Source organism: Diceros bicornis, chromosome 18 (assembly GCF_020826845.1).
Source record: "Diceros bicornis minor isolate mBicDic1 chromosome 18, mDicBic1.mat.cur, whole genome shotgun sequence".
NCBI classification, from domain to species: Eukaryota; Metazoa; Chordata; class Mammalia; order Perissodactyla; family Rhinocerotidae; genus Diceros; species Diceros bicornis.
This window is the reverse complement of record NC_080757.1, coordinates 21,256,419-21,275,836: the sequence shown is the minus strand read 5'-3', so window position 1 is coordinate 21,275,836 and position 19,418 is coordinate 21,256,419. Positions and strand designations below refer to the sequence as shown.

At 36.4% G+C, this 19,418-nt stretch overlaps 1 protein-coding gene across 4 annotated transcripts in view; it reads right to left on the bottom strand.

The window, feature by feature from the left end:
• The window catches only part of RHOT1 (ras homolog family member T1), a 58,436-nt gene that overhangs the window by 12,349 nt on the left and 26,669 nt on the right, over positions 1–19,418 (bottom strand). The window contains exons 9-20 of one of the 4 annotated variants that reach the window (XM_058560335.1): positions 15,219–15,317; positions 14,588–14,696; positions 13,693–13,813; positions 10,599–10,683; positions 10,075–10,220; positions 8,699–8,799; positions 7,144–7,274; positions 6,368–6,451; positions 4,684–4,803; positions 3,194–3,396; positions 2,050–2,145; positions 269–391 (exon numbers count right to left, since the gene is read on the bottom strand). In XM_058560335.1, the coding sequence (XP_058416318.1) occupies positions 269–391; positions 2,050–2,145; positions 3,194–3,396; positions 4,684–4,803; positions 6,368–6,451; positions 7,144–7,274; positions 8,699–8,799; positions 10,075–10,220; positions 10,599–10,683; positions 13,693–13,813; positions 14,588–14,696; positions 15,219–15,317 (1,418 nt within the window). The remainder of the gene's footprint in view (positions 1–268; positions 392–2,049; positions 2,146–3,193; positions 3,397–4,683; positions 4,804–6,367; positions 6,452–7,143; positions 7,275–8,698; positions 8,800–10,074; positions 10,221–10,598; positions 10,684–13,692; positions 13,814–14,587; positions 14,697–15,218; positions 15,318–19,418) is intronic. The other 3 variants (XM_058560336.1, XM_058560337.1, XM_058560338.1) reach the window with 3 other exon arrangements.

Here is a 19,418-nt window from a genome sequence, read left to right as displayed (position 1 = left end):
CCTCTAATATGAAAGATACTTTAATGAAAAAAAAAAACACCAAAATCTTATTTTATAGTCCTCTAAATATATCTATTAATTTAAAAACATTATTAAGGATGATTCCCAAACTAAACCTTGTCACCACAGTGAGAACTGTAGTGGAAGGTAGCTGGGCATCAGTCAGCTTGTTGTCTTTGTAGTGAGTATCTGTATAATAAATAGTTATCCACTTTTTTCTTTTGTATTTTAACAGAATGCCTGGTACCCAGTAAATAAAGTTAAGAACCTGTTAAGAACTGCAGTGAAGATTTTGTTCTTTACAGATTGCAGCAAGTCTGAGTTGAGGAAGTTCTGACAGATGCAAAATGTACACCTGTTGCAGGTGCACATACAGCGTAACCGGGCATGGCTGCGAAAACACACAGAAGGACAGGAGTTGAGTTCTTACTTACAAATATGGCACAAGTCAGGGTGTGCCAACTTAAAAAAAAAACTTTAGGCATAAGCAACACTAAGGAAAAGGATAGTGTGGGGCATGCTAAAGTTGTGCAGAATTCCACATTTACTAAAAATACAATAAATGGCAATAGCTCCCTCCCCCCTCCCTATAGAAAATCTAAGGAAAATTAGCTAACACTTTTGCTTTTTTTGGAGGGGGGATGGAATTATTAACATAAGGGTGGAATTTTAGTGGAATAAATATGCACAGCAATAGATGGCACCCTCAACTAAATTAATAAAAAAAAAAAAAACTGAGTAAGCCATAGCATCCACCAAAAGGACAAGGTTTGCTAACATTTGAATAACCGTTCCCTCCTCCTCCCTCAGCATACACACATGCCTGAAAACCAGGAAGGAGAAGAGTGACAAATACACAAAAGCGTCAAAAGACGAGTATATTCAACCCTGAGGAGATATGTACAACATCGTCTTTAATTCATTAAGCACCCTGGCTCCCAAAGGAAATCAAAGTGCTTCATAAATTTCCACTTGAACATAAGACAGGGTTAATTTCATCTGCTACTAAAACACAGCAGCTAAGTATGATAGTATGAAACTTGGGGTAAGGAAGCAAAAATCAACAATGGATCCAATTGATAGTAGATAGGAAATTTAGGGAGGCTTTCTGACTCCTTTCTGGTTGAGTGGAGTTGCACCAGTTGGTACAGGCACATGGAGCAACCATTTCACCTCCACCCTAACAATCAAAGTAGGGGTCTCCAATGACTGCTCAGTGGTCAGAACCACTCAGACATACAAAACCATCACACCACCCCCGAAGAGGTACTGGCACAGAATGCACTCAGAAGAGCGCCACCTGATGAATCAATGCCATCACTTCCTGTAACACCTGAACATTTTTTAGAGGCTTCTCAGTCAAAGGACTGGCCCAATCTGACTTGGCTTAGCTTGTGAGATCTGATGAGACCACAGCACACGGTGGCATGGTTGTGGAGATTAGCAGCATCCCAATAATGCCTAATTCCCAACATGAAGAAAAACAAGAATTAATTGTTTTAAAAACTCTTATAGGCTCAAGACATTCCTTTTTAAAACTAGACTTGTGATGATGAACATTTCACTGCTATCAAGTCACTGCCAGCTGTCATACTGGAATCCATCTGCTATTTTATAAACTGAATCTGACTCTTCAACATACATAGGCTCCACCCACCAAAAAGGAGGGATGCAAAGTATGCTTAGCAACAGGGAGATGCTTCATGAGAAGTAGTTTGGGATTAACCATTTAAACAAGTGTCCATGTATGTACATTTATCATATACACACACACACATACACACACACACACACACACACACAAATCGCAGTAAAATGTTTTAAAGATGCAGATCTAAAAACACAGCTGCAGTTATTTTCAAGATTAAAATAGTCCACTTACACAGTTAAAAAAAAAGACACCATAATATACAGTTAGGCAGTAAGCCAACCAAGCAGTGCGTTTCTGAATAATTACTAAATGTTAATTATGGCAAGAAAGGAGATTTGGTCATCTATAAGAAAATGTCAACAAAATCCCACAGAAGCCACAAAGAAAAAGTAACTTACAAAGCAGTTTTTAGAAAGACCCAGATTTTTCTCAAATTCTCTATTCTATCAGTGTTGCCCATGTCTCGGGAGAGTCTGTCTCTGTATTGATCCTCTCTGTAGATAACATACATGAGAGTTTTAAAGCAAAGGTAAAACATAAATAAGGTTTTGCTTATCTTATAGTAATAGGAATGACTTGTCTTCCAACACAAATAGAATTTCAAGGGTGTGCTGCATTTTTTTTAAGAAATATTAGTTAATGAAATAGCAGTCAAGTTAACTCCGATTTGAAAAATCTGTACAAATTAACACCTTTCTGAAAAACTTGTCAGTTTATAGCAATGTTTGATTACCACCCTACTTTATACTGTAATTTTCATAAGAAAAATAATTTAGAGACTAATATAATAATAAATAGCATAAACTATAAGTTCTGAGAAACGCACTGCCTGAAAAACTACCTTGTTACAAAACAGAATTTATACAAACACAGTACTTGAAGAGAATGCCATTAAGAACCATGCAATTTTAAGGCAGTTAGTAAACTACAAAGATGACCACAGTTATGTGCTTGTGCATACGCATGTATAGATATACAATAAATGTACATAAAATTTGTGGCTCAAAACACAATGTAAAACATTTATATAGTGGGATTCCAATTACGAGTACTTTTTACAGCACTTAAAAAAGACATTTTATCCTAAAGTCAAACATACCCATAATCTAAACATAAATTCATAAAAGATTTTAGAATCTTTCAATACTCAAGGCTAATTACTCAACAGGAAAATATAAAAATGAATTTTTTGTTCATATGGAAATACCTTGTAAGCATAAAGCAACATGATGCTAACCTCGTTTTATTGCAGTAAGACTATTTTTTTAACGCCGGGTGGGAGGCTGAGTTTTATTGCACTATCCTATTAAGATAGTTACAGTCTGCTCAAAAATATACAAATATTGTCAGAAGCAATGTTTATATAATTTTATTATGGCACCCAAACCAAACTTGCACTTACTCATAAATTTGTACCTTCTCATTACAAAGTCTCTTTCTGTTGCTGAACAACTTCTATGTGACAAAGATTCCACCCAATAATGGCATGCAATGTTATTATGAACCATGCAACAAGAAAACAATGGCAGAGCAAGTACTTACGGGTACATGGCCATTGTTGTCAATTTAACAAAGATATCTTTACTGGGTGCATCAGCAGTATTGCAAGTAAAGGCTTGTGGTGGAGGCATTTTGTGTTTCCTGCAGAAATCAGCAGGTGAAATACTATATTCTTGTTTAACTTCATGCAGGTCTGACTTTGCAGCTATGATTAGGCAAGGTATTCTGCTGTCCATAAAGTGTTGCTATGGAATAAAAAATGAAATAAAAATCTGATGACAAGTTCTAAAATGACCAAATTTAATTAAATGTGCACTAAACACTTTCTCTAGATAGGCAAAGTATCAATAGTTTCAAAGAGAAAATGAACTAAGAGGGAAAGATTAGCAGTGATCCAGTCAGTCTCCTAAGAAGACCAAGACCACTTTTCTAACATTGGTAATAATACAAACCTATGACAATTCTTCAGATTCACTACAAATTGAAAAAGTATACATTTTGATTAAAAAGACAATATTTTGAAATAAAAAGAAATCTACCTAAATTCCTCTATCCTAAAGCACACTATTTTCATTTTCTCATATTACCTCTAGTCCTTAAGCACATGCATTTATAAATATGTTTATACAGTTGCAGTCATGCTGGACATACATATTATATTTAAAAATATAATACTGAATCTTTCATGTTTTCAGAATTCAAAATCATTACTTTCAGGGGGTATAGCTCAGTGGTAGAGCATTTGACTGCAAAATCATTACTTTTAATGGCTGCTTAATATTCCACTGGATTATTTTATCTTAATTTGGTAAATCATCCTCCTATTGTTAGACATTTCAATTATTTCCAGTTTTTTACCATTAAAAACAATGCCAGAATAAATTCCTTTGTACATATAATTTACTGCTATTGAATCTTGTTGATAATCTCAAAGTGACTGATAACTTTTCAAGCCTCTGATTTTTCCCCTTGCTCTGGCTATTATTATTCTTGGTGTAACTGGCAATATAGAACCCATGAACATTCCTAACAGCCAAGAAAACTTTCCATTACTACAGACGTTCCTTTTTTTTTAAATTTTATTTATTTATTCATTTTTCCCCCAAAGCCCCAGTAGATAGTTGTATGTCATAGCTGCACATCCTTCTAGTTGCTGTATGTGGCACACGGCCTTAGTATGGCGGGAGAAGCAGTGCATTGGTGCGCACCCAGGATACGAACCCGGGCTGCCAGTAGCAGAGCGCGTGCACTTAACCGCTAAGCCACGGGGCCGGCCCCACTACAGACGTTCTTAACCAGGAATGTACATCAGAGTCACATGTGGAAAAAATGTTTTTAAAAATACAGATGTCTGGGACTCCACTCCCTTGGAATGAAACTAGGACCTTTAGGGATAGGACACAGATGCACGTATTTTCAAAAAGCTCCCGAAATGATTGTCTTGCATTTCCCTGGTTAGAAAACACCACATTACAATTCCATTAAACTCCACATAAAGTTAAACTTAGTTATAGACCAAAAGAGTGACAAACCTTAAAAATCCTGGCACAGTATTCAAAGGATTTTGGGTTACTGACGTCATAAACCAGGCACACAACATCACAAACGATCTCAGCCTCAGTTAGAAATTCCGATTCTGAGATATCATGCAACTTGTGTAAAGAAAAAGATAACGAGAAACATAAGTATCATAACACTGATATATAATTAAAGTCATGATGTTTTATCACTTGCTTAACCTGACTTCCTAATAAAAAATACTAGTTAAGTATAACTTTTCAGACCATTCTGAGAAGTGAGAAGTGTAGATAAACAAGTAGCTTCTGATTTTGTGAATTAAAAATGGTGATTAAGGTTCTACAGAAGCTACCATTTAGTGAGTGACTCAAGCGCTGGGCAGGCCCTTTACATGCATCCTCCACATTCTATAGGTAAGAAGAATGGCTAAAGAGATTAAGTCAACTGCCTAAGATAACACCTCTAACAGGTTATCACACCAAAACTGGAACTCAGATATGACTCCAAGACTATTTTCTTTCTACCACACCACCTTTTCTCCCATTAATCAAAAACACAAAGCAAAAGACTCTTTATACTAAGGTCATTCTGTTTTACTTCACTGTCTACTTTTTTTCAAGGTTTATTATAAAATCTCTAATGAAATATCCCATCTATGATATAATAATGATCCAACAAGACTAAAATTCAGCACTGAGTTATATAAGACAGTGCATCCTTCTTGAAGAGAAGAAAGGGGAAGTGTAGAGTCAGAAGTGACTCAATATGTTCCCAAAAGAACACTGTTACAGCATGGATATTCAGAAACACGAAAGACATCAACTTACAAAGAATAGTGTAAGAATAAAAACAGGAAAATTAACAGTCAGCAATATTTACTGAGTATCCAATAAGTAGAACTATACTTATAGGAGAAGAATGGGAGATAAACAAGATTTAATAAGAAACTAACAAAGAACTTTTATCATAAAGAGTAAAATATGCATAAAATTCAATGTGATCTGTCTGGCAGAATAAATTATTTCCAAAAAGAAAGGGAATAAACTTTTTCTAGTACCTATTATTTGTTAGGAGCTTCTCTTATTAGCTAACTTAATAAGAAACTCAGGCTCAGAGAGACTAAGCCACTTGCCTGAGGTCACACAGCTAATCAATGGTGGACCAGGGTTCAAATCGAAATCTGACTGAATCCGAGGAGAACACACAATCTCTTTCTATTGTCTTTCGTAATATCTTTCAGTCATACTCTTCTTTCACTCATTTTTTAGGCTAACACATTTGTTAACTATACTCCTCCCTGCTAAACAGATAAAACTCGATCAGATTACAGATAAACTACCAAGCGCCTGCACTAAAAGGTTTTCATATTAGTTTCTAGTCAAGAGTAAAGGACATCACTTTTTTATATAAAAGTGGAAGAAAGAGTAAAGAGGAGTTAATGTTTTTTACCTTCTTATTGTGGTATAACATACAATTAAGCACATAAATATGAATTTTTACATATATCTACACCCATGTAATCACCACACAGATCAAGGGAATTAAAATAAATTCCAGTGAATAAATCAGGTGGAAAAAAAAAAAATCACACAAAAGTTCTACATACAGCCATTAAATTAAATCCAATTGTGTTTTCAAAGAGTCATTTAAAAATGTACCTGGTAATCAATAACCTTTATATGCCAGAGAATTTCTTACCAACAAGTATTTCTCTTGTCCATACACATAAACAGTGTTAATCGCATAGTAGGATTTATGATCATCACGAATTTTCTTCTGCCTCTGAAAGCAACCAAAAATCTCAATATTTACAGTAAGAAATTACAGTAACTAGTTTTCATCAACCCACATACTCTGCATGTATGTGTGGGTGTGTTATAAATAAAAGGCATTCTTCTCTACACTATGTATTATTTATCAGTACAAAGGGGATATTGATTTCATGTTTCTTAGCTCTTAAGGTCTAAGACAAAAGATGCATTTGCTCTGCATAAAGTGAAAGCTGCAACTGAAAAGGAAGTAAACTATATGCTTGAAAGTGTGTACTCCAGAGCCACCTGCTGGCAACTCTCATTATACTATAATTTGGTCTGTTATGAAACTCATCTGGAAATACGTCAACCTCCTTACTCAAGGCAGTAGTCAGAATTAGATATCAATATTCAATTTTAAATATTTACTGTACATTTACTTCATGCCAAGAACTGAGATAGACACTTTCACATGTGTATTAATTTAATCCCCATCTAAACACTGGTTATAAAAAGAAAGACAAATGATAGCTAACATCAATGAAACAAAGATAAAGCCAGTTCAATGAGATCATTGTTACACTTTAGATTTTACTTTACTAATATACATAGGTCACTGAGTTTTAGTAAGCATTGAAAAAGGTTAACGACTCTGAAAAAACTATGTAAACTCGTGACTATAAAAATTTGTTGGATAAGGTATTATTTTCTGAGAACTCTCACCGATAAGTTTCTTCCAAGAAGAGCCTGAAGAACTCCACTTTTCCCACAGTTTTTCATCCCAATTACATTACATCTGAACACATTTCTTTGAGTCTGTTTTTTCTGAAGGTCTATCTTTTTATCTCTCGTTACTAAAAACGAAAAAAAAACTAATTATGTACCACTTAGACTCACTGAGCCTCCATTTCACCTTCTGCAAAATAGGGTAGTGCTATTTATTACATTTATTAAGTGTTTGATCAATAAACAAACATACTGTATAACAGTTGAGCTGTATGTGAAATAAAGTACTAAATATAACACAGAAGAGCCTTTTCTACTTAGTGGAAAAGATGCATTTCTGAAAGTTGGCTGTAAAGTGAATTTCTAGGATCCAAATAATACTTATTTCATCATAAAATAAGTAGTATATTTTCATAAGAAAAATGACATCTTAAAAATGAATGAAAATTACAATGACTATAGGCATCACTATATCCCATCTATTTTTTTCTGTGATAAACTATTGTCATAACAAATTACAAACTAAAAGAAGCTATCTCAAATCTGCACTCTCCCGGATCAAAAAATAGGAAAGGGATATGCACTCTGGGGTTAATCAGCCTTTCAAATGTAAATGTGTAAAAGAGGCAGGCCAGAAAACAATGCTGTATCAGCAGAGCAGTGGGGCATCTCCTCCTGAAGTAAAGAGCCTCCTTAAGCTGTATCCTAAGATTCAACCACAACAAAGCTCAACAGAGGCACTATTTATAGTAGCAAAAATCTGAAAATGATAAAACACATACAATAATTATGAGATAAATAAGTTATAGAACATCCCTATGACGACACATTATTTAAATTAAAGATATGTAAAAGTATACATATTGATATAGAAAAATGTCCACATTATTGAGTGAAGGAACCTCACGCCAGCTAGCAATTAAATCCTTACTCTTTGGTGCTGCATCAAATACTGTCTAACTGGTTAAGTACTTTAAAAGGTACTTGCTCTGTCAATTTAAGACTGGTTTTCTTCTTGTGCTGGGGCTTCCTATAAGATATGGCATTTTTTTCCACCAATTAGGAGATAAGAAACTCTTGAAACCATCAGTTCCCTAATTTGTTATTTCCATACCTATGGGTTTCCTGTCAGTGGAGCACATTGCTTGGCAAGAATTACAAGATCTGTGAAAAATTTATTAATGTAGAAATGGGTACAAAGCCAAGAGATGTACAATTAGTTCAATATCAGCATCATGTTCATAGGCATTGTTCTTAATGTTTGAAGAAAATTAAAACACCAGACGGACTGGTAAATACTTTTAATGCCCATAGCCCTCCCTTATTTTCCTCAGTAGAGTATCCACAGGGGTAAACTACAAATAAGACCTCTACTCTTTCTTTATTGATAAACAATAAAATGAAGCATCTCAACTCAAAAGAAATTATCAAACCACAGGGAAAACAGAGTGTAGACATGGGAGACTAATGAACAGGAGTTTATTTTCACATGTGAAACTGGAGTTTTAAAATACTTTTCTAATCATGAGCTGAATAGTATTCAAATACTTACCTGTAATGGCTGAAGCCTGAGACTCCTGTTCAGTCAATATTGAATAGCCTAGATAGCCCAAATACTCCAGGCACCGCTGTACGTCTAAATAGGTCGTGAGCCTAGGAAAGGGTAGAGTTTAAAATGTGGAAAGTTACTAAATGAGCATTTACAGAAAAAAAATTTCCAACAGCTCAAATAATTTTACCTCCAGACCCAGATAACTTTTGTCAGACTGCTTTAATTTCCCATGCGCCCAACCATGATTTTTTCTACACTGCCATTCTTCAGGCAGAGAAGAAAGGGGGGAGAATGCAAGATGTGGGGGGATTCCCGTAACTACTCTACCTGCCCAGAGAGAGCAAGGCCACAAAGATGAGCAACGAGCTGCTGGTAAAATGTAGAGCAGGAATATTTTATGTTATCTGCTCCCCAAGTTATACAGTGTACTGCAGATACTGCCTAGTTGAGGACTTAATGATAATTAAGTCTGAAAATTGTGAAAGGAGCAAAAAGAACTCAAAGGCACTTGAAATTAGTTAGCCTTTCTTATGATTTGAAAAAATAAATCCTGGTGTTGAGAAAGTTAGTCTCACCAAGGCTAAAGTAATTACGTCATCATGTGTGACCAGAGGATTTCCTGAGCACCCAGATACAATGTCAACTATGGTGTAACTAGATTGTAGACAAACCCTCACTAAGTCTAAGAGTGCATTAAAAACAAACAACAACAGGGGCCGGCCCGGTGGCGCAAGCGGTTAAGTGCGCGCGATCCGCTGCGGCGGCCCGGGGTTCGCTGGTTCGGATCCCGGGCACGCACCGACGCACTGCTTGGTAAGCCATGCTGTGGCGGCGTCCCATATAAAGTGGAGGAAGATGGGCACGGATGTTAGCCCAGGGCCGTCTTCCTCAGCAAAAAAAGAGGAGGATTGGCGAATGTTAGCTCAGGGCTGATCTCCTCACAAAAAAAAAAAAAAAAAAAAACAAACAACAACAACAAGCCTCAAAACAAGCCTTCAGTGTCAAGTAAAATATGATATCCCCATATTCTGAAGGTGTAAGAACTGTGCAACAGCAATGATGTTTCCACTTCCCTTAATCAAAAAAGTATTAAAATTTAGTTCAGTTTTGATGTAAGACTTATTACTTAAGTCTTTGATGTAAGACATTACTATTTGGATAATGTCCCTGTACGTCATCCAAAAGCAAACACATCCATTCCTGATAAATTTATAGAACATCTAAAGTTCATCTTAGAGATAGCGGTAGCACTGTAAATCTTGCTTATAGGATTTACATTTCGTAAGATCTGACAAACTTACAAAATGAGGGATGTAATGCACCATGATTTTAAACTAGCTGTAACTCTACAGGAAATAGGTGAGCCCTATACTTACGTCCACTGGGAAAGGAATCCCTGGTAGGTTATCCAGCCTCTTTCATTTGTACAAACTGTGTTATTCACATCTGGCCCCCAAGGTATGTAAGGGAAAACTTGAAACAAATCTTTAAGCTCATCAGGTGACAACGCACAGTCTCTATCCTGAAAATACACAAGAAAATATACATAGTGTTTAGATGTCTAAGAGAACAATTCCCAAACACAAAAGCCCCCTAAGGTTAGAAAAGCTATGCCTCTAAAAACTAACAAGCAAAAAGAAATTTTACATTTTATCAAGAAAATTCCTTACACGTATATAAGAAAACCTATGCAAGAGTCTATCAGAAACTGGACTTTTCCATCTTGAGAAAACAATAAAAATAAATAAATAAAAGAAGGTATTTTTGCTAGTTTAATTAAAAGAGTTTGAATAATTTTGGCTATATGTCATAAGTACCCCATAGCTAAGGGAACAGAGTTAAATCATCCACAGAAAAATATTTTATCATATACCATGGAAAATTGCAGCTAAAAGCTTACCAAATCATGCTTGTCAAAGGTGCTTTGGAGAAACAAATATGCATGATGATTTAATTCAGTAGTGCAATCAGGAGGTATTTTTAGCCTGTTGATGAAAAAAATTTAAGAGTAAAATAAATCATTAATCAAATATTAAAATTTAATTTAAGCAATGAATATAAAACTGCAACAAGTCTTTTTGTGGGATGACATCATTTACAAAATATCTTTGCTGGAGCCATTTAGACCTTCCCAGGGAAAGTCACTGGAGTGGTATGGCAATCCTCAGAAGAGTCATCATAATGGTCATTTCGAGCTGACATATATAGTCTTAAAATCTGAAGGGCAGGTTGAAATAAAAATTTTACAAATAACACTGATTAAACTGTAATGGGTTTGTTCTTCCTATAAACAAGTCGTAAGTCATAATTATGGGCTTTATACAATGTCAACAATGCAATGAGTCGAAAACGATGTGAAGAGATGTTCTTTCTGCCTGAGTTGACCTTTTTGACTCACCCTAAATTCAGTTCAGTAAACATTTATCAAACGCACAAGCTAGGTACTAGGGACACAAAAGCAAGACAGGCTCCCTATCTCCACGGAACCACATTCAAGCCGGAGACTGACTACACACAGATAACCTCCCTATCTCCACAGAATGAGGCGAGTGCTGAGTATGGTTAAGCTAAGGATGCTGGGGGGGGCCATGAAAGGGAACATCTCTGGCCTGGGGATGGGACGATGTTAGCACCGCTGAGAGACACTGTCACCTGAACTGAGACTTGAGGAATAAAAGGCATTAATTAGGTTGGAGACAGAGGGAGAGAGAGAGTGAAAATACCATGGGCAAAGCCTAGAGTGGGAAACAACATATGATTCGTGGACCATAAATAGTTTAGTATTTACTTCTAGAATGAAGGCAGGGAGCGAGCATGAGCAGAGCAGATCATGAACGACCTCACAGACCATGTTAAGAAGCTTGGGCTTTATCCTGCCTTGAAGGGAAATGACATGGCCAAATCTGTATTTATATATCTAGTAATCTAGCAGCAGTGTGAAGGACAGAGGCAGAGTTTAATAAGAAGGCTAGAACAGGGCTGGCCCCGTGGCTTAGCGGTTAAGTGCACGCGCTCCACTGCTGGCGGCCCAGGTTCAGATCCCAGGCGCGCACGCCCGACGCACCGCTTCTCCGGCCATGCTGAAGCCATGTCCCACATACAGCAACTAGAAGGATGTGCAACTATGACATACAACTATCTACTGGGGCTTTGGGGAAAAAAAAAAAAAGGAGGGGGATTGGCACTAGATGTTAGCTCAGAGCCGGTCTTCCTCAGCAAAAAGAGGAGGATTAGCATGGATGTTAGCTCAGGGCTGATCTTCCTCACAAAAAAACAAAACAAACCAGAAGGCTAGAATGATTCAAGTGGTGCCTCTAAGGGGTTATTTTGCAGAAAATTAAAGGCAGAGAGCATAAAGAATTGAAAGAGATATTAGTGTAAGTCACAAAGCCATAAGAGATGGGGTTTCCTCACTGTCACACTTAAGCAAGTGACAAGCAACCTCCTGTAGAATTTATCTACCCACACAAAGGGCACAGAAAACTTGACAAAAAACTTGACAAATTCATTCATTCAATATATAATTATTGAAAAAATCTGGGAAATTACTTGAGCCAAGATTTAATAACTTTTTTTTCTTTTGGTGAGGAAGATTGGCCCTGAGCTAACATCTGTGCCTGTCTTTCTCCATTCTGTATATGGGACACTGCCACAGCATGGCTTGACAAGTGGTACGTAGGTCCATGCCCAGGATCTGAACCTGTGAACCCCAGGCCACCGAAGCGGAGTGTGCAAACCCAATGACTATGTCACCAGGCCGGCTCCAAGATCTAATAACTTTGACAAGGGAAGTTTTAACTTAGAACTGACTGATGGACCAGGAATCCAACTAGAAAGAACTTTGCTTTCTCAATGATGGGGAAGGAAGAAAACAACAAAGACTTTCTGAACCCCTACATAGATATGAGGGGTGCTATGCTAAAACAAAAAGGGACACCATGAAAATAACGTGTCTTTGAAAAAGTGAAGAAAGGGGCCGGCCCGGTGGCGTAGTGGTTAAATTCATGCGCTCCACTTTGGTGGCCCTGGGTTCACAGGTTCAGATCCCAGGCGTGGACCTACGCACCACCTGTCAAGTCATGCTGTGGCAGGCGTCCCACATACAAAAAGTAGAGAAAGATGGGCACAGATGTTAGCTCAGCACCTACCTTCCTCAGCAAAAAGAGGAGGATTGGCAACAGATGTTAGCTCAGAGCTAATCTTCCTCACCAAAAAAAAAAAAAAAAAAAGAAAGACTACTGAAAAAGTGAAGAAAGGCCAAAGACTCAAAGGCCAGATCTCAGGAACTCACTTCCCTGAAAAGCCCACTTCCCCGGGATATAGGAGAGAGGCATCCTACAGCAAGGCAGCCTCCTATTTTGGGGTGACACTGGGTCCATTTTTAAACAAAGAGAACTTAAACACAGCATTATCTAAAGGAAGACAACCACAAATAGACTGGTTGTTTAGGAAAAATACTTATGTTATCCTGAACTAAGAACAGGCTGTAAAACTTAGGGAGGAGGACAGTGAAAAGAAAAGAAAAATGCTAACCAATAACCAAACTTGATTCCAAAAACAAGTTTGTCTAGCATCTTTATCTCCTTCCTCAGTAAAATGAATTTAAAAAGATACTTGTACTCTCCATGAGAAGAACAGGAAAAGTCCGAGCCATACTATACATCAGTGGCTCTCAACTGAGGATGATCTCCCTCCTGAGGGAACATTTGGCAATTTCTAGAGACATCAGACATTTTCAGTTGTCACAACTGGGGGAGGAGGTGTTACTGGCATCTAAAGATGTGCTAAACATCCTATAATGCGTGGGACAGACTCTACAACAAAGAATTATCCAGTCCAAAATGTCAATAGTGACAAGGTTGAAAAACCCTGCTACAAACCTCTCTATAAATCTAAATTATTCCTGAGTAGCTCAAAGCCTACCCAACTATGTGCTAAATAAAACTTAAAAATACTTGGCAAGTGAAATCAATCAGAAAGCCAAAGGTACATACAAGGGGAATAAATACTCAGGTGTCAAGTCCAGATCATCATCATAACCAAATCGTCGAAGCACAGTCCAAGTAGTTTCATGTCTCCCTCTCTGGATAAAAAGTGTGTGTAAAAAAAGAAAACCTGAAATAAAATAAATTAGTAAATACAGTTGATGTGAAAAAGGGTCCAGAGTCACATGGGAGATAAGCACGAACACATAACGGCAAGAGCCCGATTCACGGACATGGGCATACTAGTTCTGCATACTGAAGATCAAATCAAAACAAAGTTCACAAGTGTCTCGATGAAACAGAGCAGATTTCAGAATCATTTCACATATACTCCCAGGTCAGCAAGAGATGGCACTGGACGAAAGGGCCAAAAACACATCCTAAGGAATACACGGATGTTCACAAAGTTATATGATAAAAACAAATGAAATCATTTTATACATCTTTGCACTTATTTCTGTAATGGAAAATTCTGGTTTTCAATTTCATTTCTCATTTCACTGTGGCTCTATAATATATTCTACAGGGAACATTCTGTACTTGGTAAATTTGACTGGTAGACAAAATGCCTTCCCTAAAAATAATTTCTATTTAAAGAATGCTTATGAAAAGGAAGAATTTTAAGATAAATTTGTTTGTTCCAGAAATCTCTCTCTCTCAGATGGACCTTTGCATTCCTGAGATCCAATCAATTTCCCTATCTGTAATTTATGCTGACAGTAAGGATAATTATCCTCAGCAATGGCCTGTTTTCTTCCAACTCTTAAATATCCAAGTTGGATTTTAGACATATTAGTAAATACTAACATTCCCTTTAAGTATAAATAATGCTCTAGAGACCTTCACTTTCTGTCAAATTTTGAAAATATTAAGTTCAAAAGGGGGAAAAACACCATTCACCCACCTTTTAGTGTCAATCCACTATCAGCCACACCATCACTTATGTGTTTCCTGACTACATTCTTGACATCTTCCAGAGCTTGAGGAGCTAATGGAGTGTTGAAACAAATTCTCTAGCAAAAACCATAAAAATACATTTAAAACCAAATCAGCATTAAAATCACAAATAATATAAAACATTAATGTACAAAACAACATTAAACCAAAGAGTCACAACCAAAAGAAACAAATTCTAATTTAGGAAAGTCTCTGCTTTGTGTTATTTAAGTAAAACATGGCATCCTCAGAAGGAAAGCAACTTTCCCTACTCTCCCCTTCCAGTGTCTAAAACAAGGAGCTCTTTGTGTAGCTATGTTACAGAAAACCAAGAAAGAAAAACAATTCAGAGTTCAGACTTCAAGTCATTCTTAATACGCCCACTGTATACCATCAAATGACTATTAACGAGTCCCCTCAATTCCTATGCTTAAGAGTTTTATACACTACATAAGAACTTAAATAGCTTGAAGTGAAAGATAGTTTTACATGAAAGTGACATGTTTATCAATGTCATTGTTTAAGCTAATGAAAATTTTATAGCTTTTCTCAGCAAAAAACCCCAATATTTGCAAATATCTGAAAATGAAGAGGGCTACCTGAAAGAAGTTGAGTTCAGCATCATTGAGAGTACCATCATTATCTTGATCAGATATTTTAAATATACGAGTAAGGGCTTTTATACAGGCTGGTTTCATCTATAAACCATTAAGAAAAGAAACGATTGTATTAATTAAAATTGTTGGGATAGTAAAATATGATCTTCATAAGTAATGCTGAGATTAATTCTGATTGTTTTTATTGCCAAATACACAACATCAAATACAACCAACATGCAAATGAACTAAAGCAAAGACATTTACTTTTATACCCAAGTCTTTTCAAGTAAATGAGGCAATATTTACTTGGACCGATATTTGGAATGGTCATACTCCCTTCATGACCACAAATCCTCCAAGAATGGTCAAAAGAGAAGTTCATCTTTAGAGAAGATTCATTCTTCCAGTCATATAAAGAAGAAATATTTATTTATTTATGCCCTCTTTCATTCCATAAAGAATTTAAGCTGACATATAAAACTATTAAGGGCTTTCCTTCGCAACTTCTGATTTTTTAAAAAATTTCAGCTTTATTGAGGTATAATCAACTGCTGATTTCTGACCATCAACTTTCTGGTACCAGAACGGGACTAAATGTTTTGATCTGTCACTTCTGTATGTGTGTATGCCAAAAGTTGGAAGATAAAATGTGCTTATTCACAAATAGGTGGCAAAATAGCACTGGTTGGCAAGTGTAAAAGCTTTTTACTAATTTCCTATTATGAGATAAGAATTACTTAACATTTAAAAAAGAACCTTGCCTTTTGTGACTCTCAAATTTTTCTAAGTAATGCTGCTGGAAATATACTTTGACAACTTCCTTAATTTTTGTCTTAGGATCCATAATGGAACGAACAAATATTTGACTATTTAAAAATAAGGCCCACAGGGGCCAGCCCCATGGCCTAGTGGTCAAGTTCAGCGTGCTCCACTTCAGCGGCCCAGGTTTGGTTCCCAGGAGTGGCCCTACACCACTCGGTGGTGGCCATGCTGTGGCAGTGACCCACATACAAAATAGAGGAAGACTGCACAGATGGTAGCTCAGGGCCAATCTTCCTCAAGCAAAAAGGAAGACTGGCAACAGATGTTCGCTCAGGGTGAATCTTCCTCAGCCAAAAAAAAAATTAAAAGATAAGGCTCAGAAGCTTGTAATTTGTATAATTGCTATAGGATAGTCACTGTCAACAATTTTGAGAAAATAAAACTCTCAGGAAGATCTTTGGACAGCGCATAAACCTGCAGGTAGACCTCTCATGGACACATGTGAATCAGAGAAATGAGATGGCAAAGTGAGGAAATGCGTACTTATTAACTTATTAACTTCAGTCACATGGCTATCCAGAGCAAACAATGATGAGTTTTGATCATGCAGAAAAGAAATTCTTTTAAAAATTGAAAAGAAAACAGTTATTTTCCCAAACACACACAGATAATCCCTTCTTTGTTTTAAATGGGGTCTCTAGGAGAGCAATTTGATACAGTGAGAAAAACATAAAACCTAAGATACAAAGAGATTAGAAAGAACTGAAAAAAATAAGTCAAACATTTACAGAGCACTGGATACGGCTTCCTTTACATGAAATAGTACTAAATGGGCTAGAATCTATAGCATCTACAATCCTGGGTGATTTTTTTAAAATAAAGAATGGTAAGATATTGCTTCTATAAACATGATCCTAATATTAGATATTCAAGATTAATAAATAAAAACTACATTGTTATATTTTATTTTTCCTTTTAAAAATCTGTTATATATAAGTTAAATGTCTCAAAAAGTAGCAATATCTAGGACATAAAAAATAGAATCTAAAAATAACTTTTTATTTTGTGCAAGTGGTTTTTCCTCATATCATAAAAAGCTACATTAAAAAATAATTTGAAGAAAAATAAATAGTGATGCATTTTTCATTAAAGCTTGAAATGCATCAGAAGCTAAAGTGCTTCTAAGATATTGGCTCAATGTGATGTTTAAATATTAACCACCTTAAAATACAACATCAAAAAATGACGACTTTGAAAAAGTTTTAAAAATTATACCTCAATAAATTATACCTCAAAAATTTTTACAGTAATAATATAAACTCACTTCACATATGAGTAACCTAAACTCTCACACAGTAAACATTATTATTACACAAAAGTCACATCTTCATTATTAGGTCAGCAGAGGACTTCATGGGTCATACAGTGTCCATCATCACTGAAAACATATTTACAATTCGGGCCTTAATTTTTTTTTGGTGAGGAAGATTAGCCCTGAGCTAACATCCGTTGCCAATCCTCCTCTTTTTGCTGAGGAAGATTGGCCCTGGGCTATCATTCGTGCCCATCTTCCTCCACTTTACATGGGACGCCGCCACAGCATGGCTTGACGAGCAGTGCACAGGTCTGCGCCCGGAATCCGAACCCGCAACCCCGGGCCACCAAAGGAGAGCGCGCACACTTAACCACTACCCCACCGGGCCGGCCCGGTGATCATTTTTGATGATTCCACCTCAGATCTGTGTTAAAACCTTATTATTGTTGTCTAAATAAAAGATTCTGGTATAAGGTTAGACTCAAAGCTTGTACTTGTGTAAGACAACGTACAGTCTGTAAAGTTTCAGATTCCACCTCAGACAGGTGCACCTAAGAAACAAACAACAGATGGTAGATGTTTTACTCTTATGGGTTTGGGGGAGGGGCAGGGTTATTAGCAGATTAGCAGAACTAATAATAGGCCTAAAAAAAGCAGCAATTAAAGAACTGAGAACAAAGTAACAGAGGGGATTTAATGTACCGCTAGGCTAAGGCCTCAGAGGAAAATCTCTACAGTATGAGACTGTTTCCCAAATTTCCTTGATTATAAAATATACCACCTAGCTGAATCAGAATGCAATCTGCGTTTTTAACAAGTAAGCCTAGTGACTATTATGAGGCAAATTTGGAAATACTAGGTTAAGGTAGAAAGGAGCATTCCAATTAAGGAACAGTAAACCAGGATTAAGGAAGAGTAAATCAGGGTCAGACTAAGGGGTAATTCAGATTAATTACTTATACCAGGGGTCAGCACTTTTTCTGTAAAGGGTCACACAGCAAATATTTTAGGCTTTGGAGGCCAACAGGTAAAATCAAGGACATCATGTAGGTACTTATATAGCAAGAGAGAATAAAATTTTCACGAAGTTTTTATTGATGGAATTCAAAACATAATAATAACTGAGTATAAATTTGCTATACAGGTCCACTAATGAGAAGAATGGCATTCTTGGAGATAGAACATTTTGCTAAATTGCGGTTCAAAATTCTTGCCCTTTATCATGAAAACCGATTGCAAATGTTCTCCTGTTAATGCTGATCTGTAATGAGATTTTACATATTTCATCTTTGAAAAAGTCTTTCTGCACAGATACATACTGCCAATACCGACAGATATCCATAAATATAATTTTAACTGAGCACATTCATTGCTTGGAAGGCATTTATAGAATTATATTGGATTCTTTTCTTGATTTTTGCCTGTTAGCATATCATTACACTGCAGATTAATCAGTTCCAACTGAAGGTTAGGTGGAAGCTCCTTAACTGCATAGTCAAATGGATTATAAAATATGGAAATTTCCTTTGCACTTGCATCGAGGTCCAAAAAAAAAATGATGCTGGAACTGTAGTTTGAGCTCAGAAAATATATCTCTTTGCCAACTAAAAATCAACTTTTTTCTTTTCTTGTTGTGGCGTGACAGGTAAAGCACTAATAATAAAAAATAAAATGTCATGGTACAATGATACATATGGTACTTGAAATGCTGTCCAGTTGTAACTGTGTCAGTGCATCAGGCAGCACTCAGCAGTCAGCTGTGCACTTCAGCACTGAGAAGTGACAATAGTACTACATACGAGCTCTGTTGCAACTACTCAGCTCTGCCTTTGTCGCACGAAAGCAGCGACAGACAAACATAAAGAAAGGAGCATGGCTGTGTTGCAATAAAACTTTATTTATTAATGATGAAATCTGAATGTTGTATAATTTTCCCATATCACAAAATATTATTTTTTGATTTTTTTTCAACCATTTAAACACGCATAATGTATTCTTAGCTCACAGGTTATACAAAAACAGGTGGCAGGCCAAATTTGGCCCACAGGTCAAAGTCTGCCAACCACTCACCTATACTATAAAGTCTTCCTGAAAAAAATCTGCAGATTTCATTCTTAAAAACT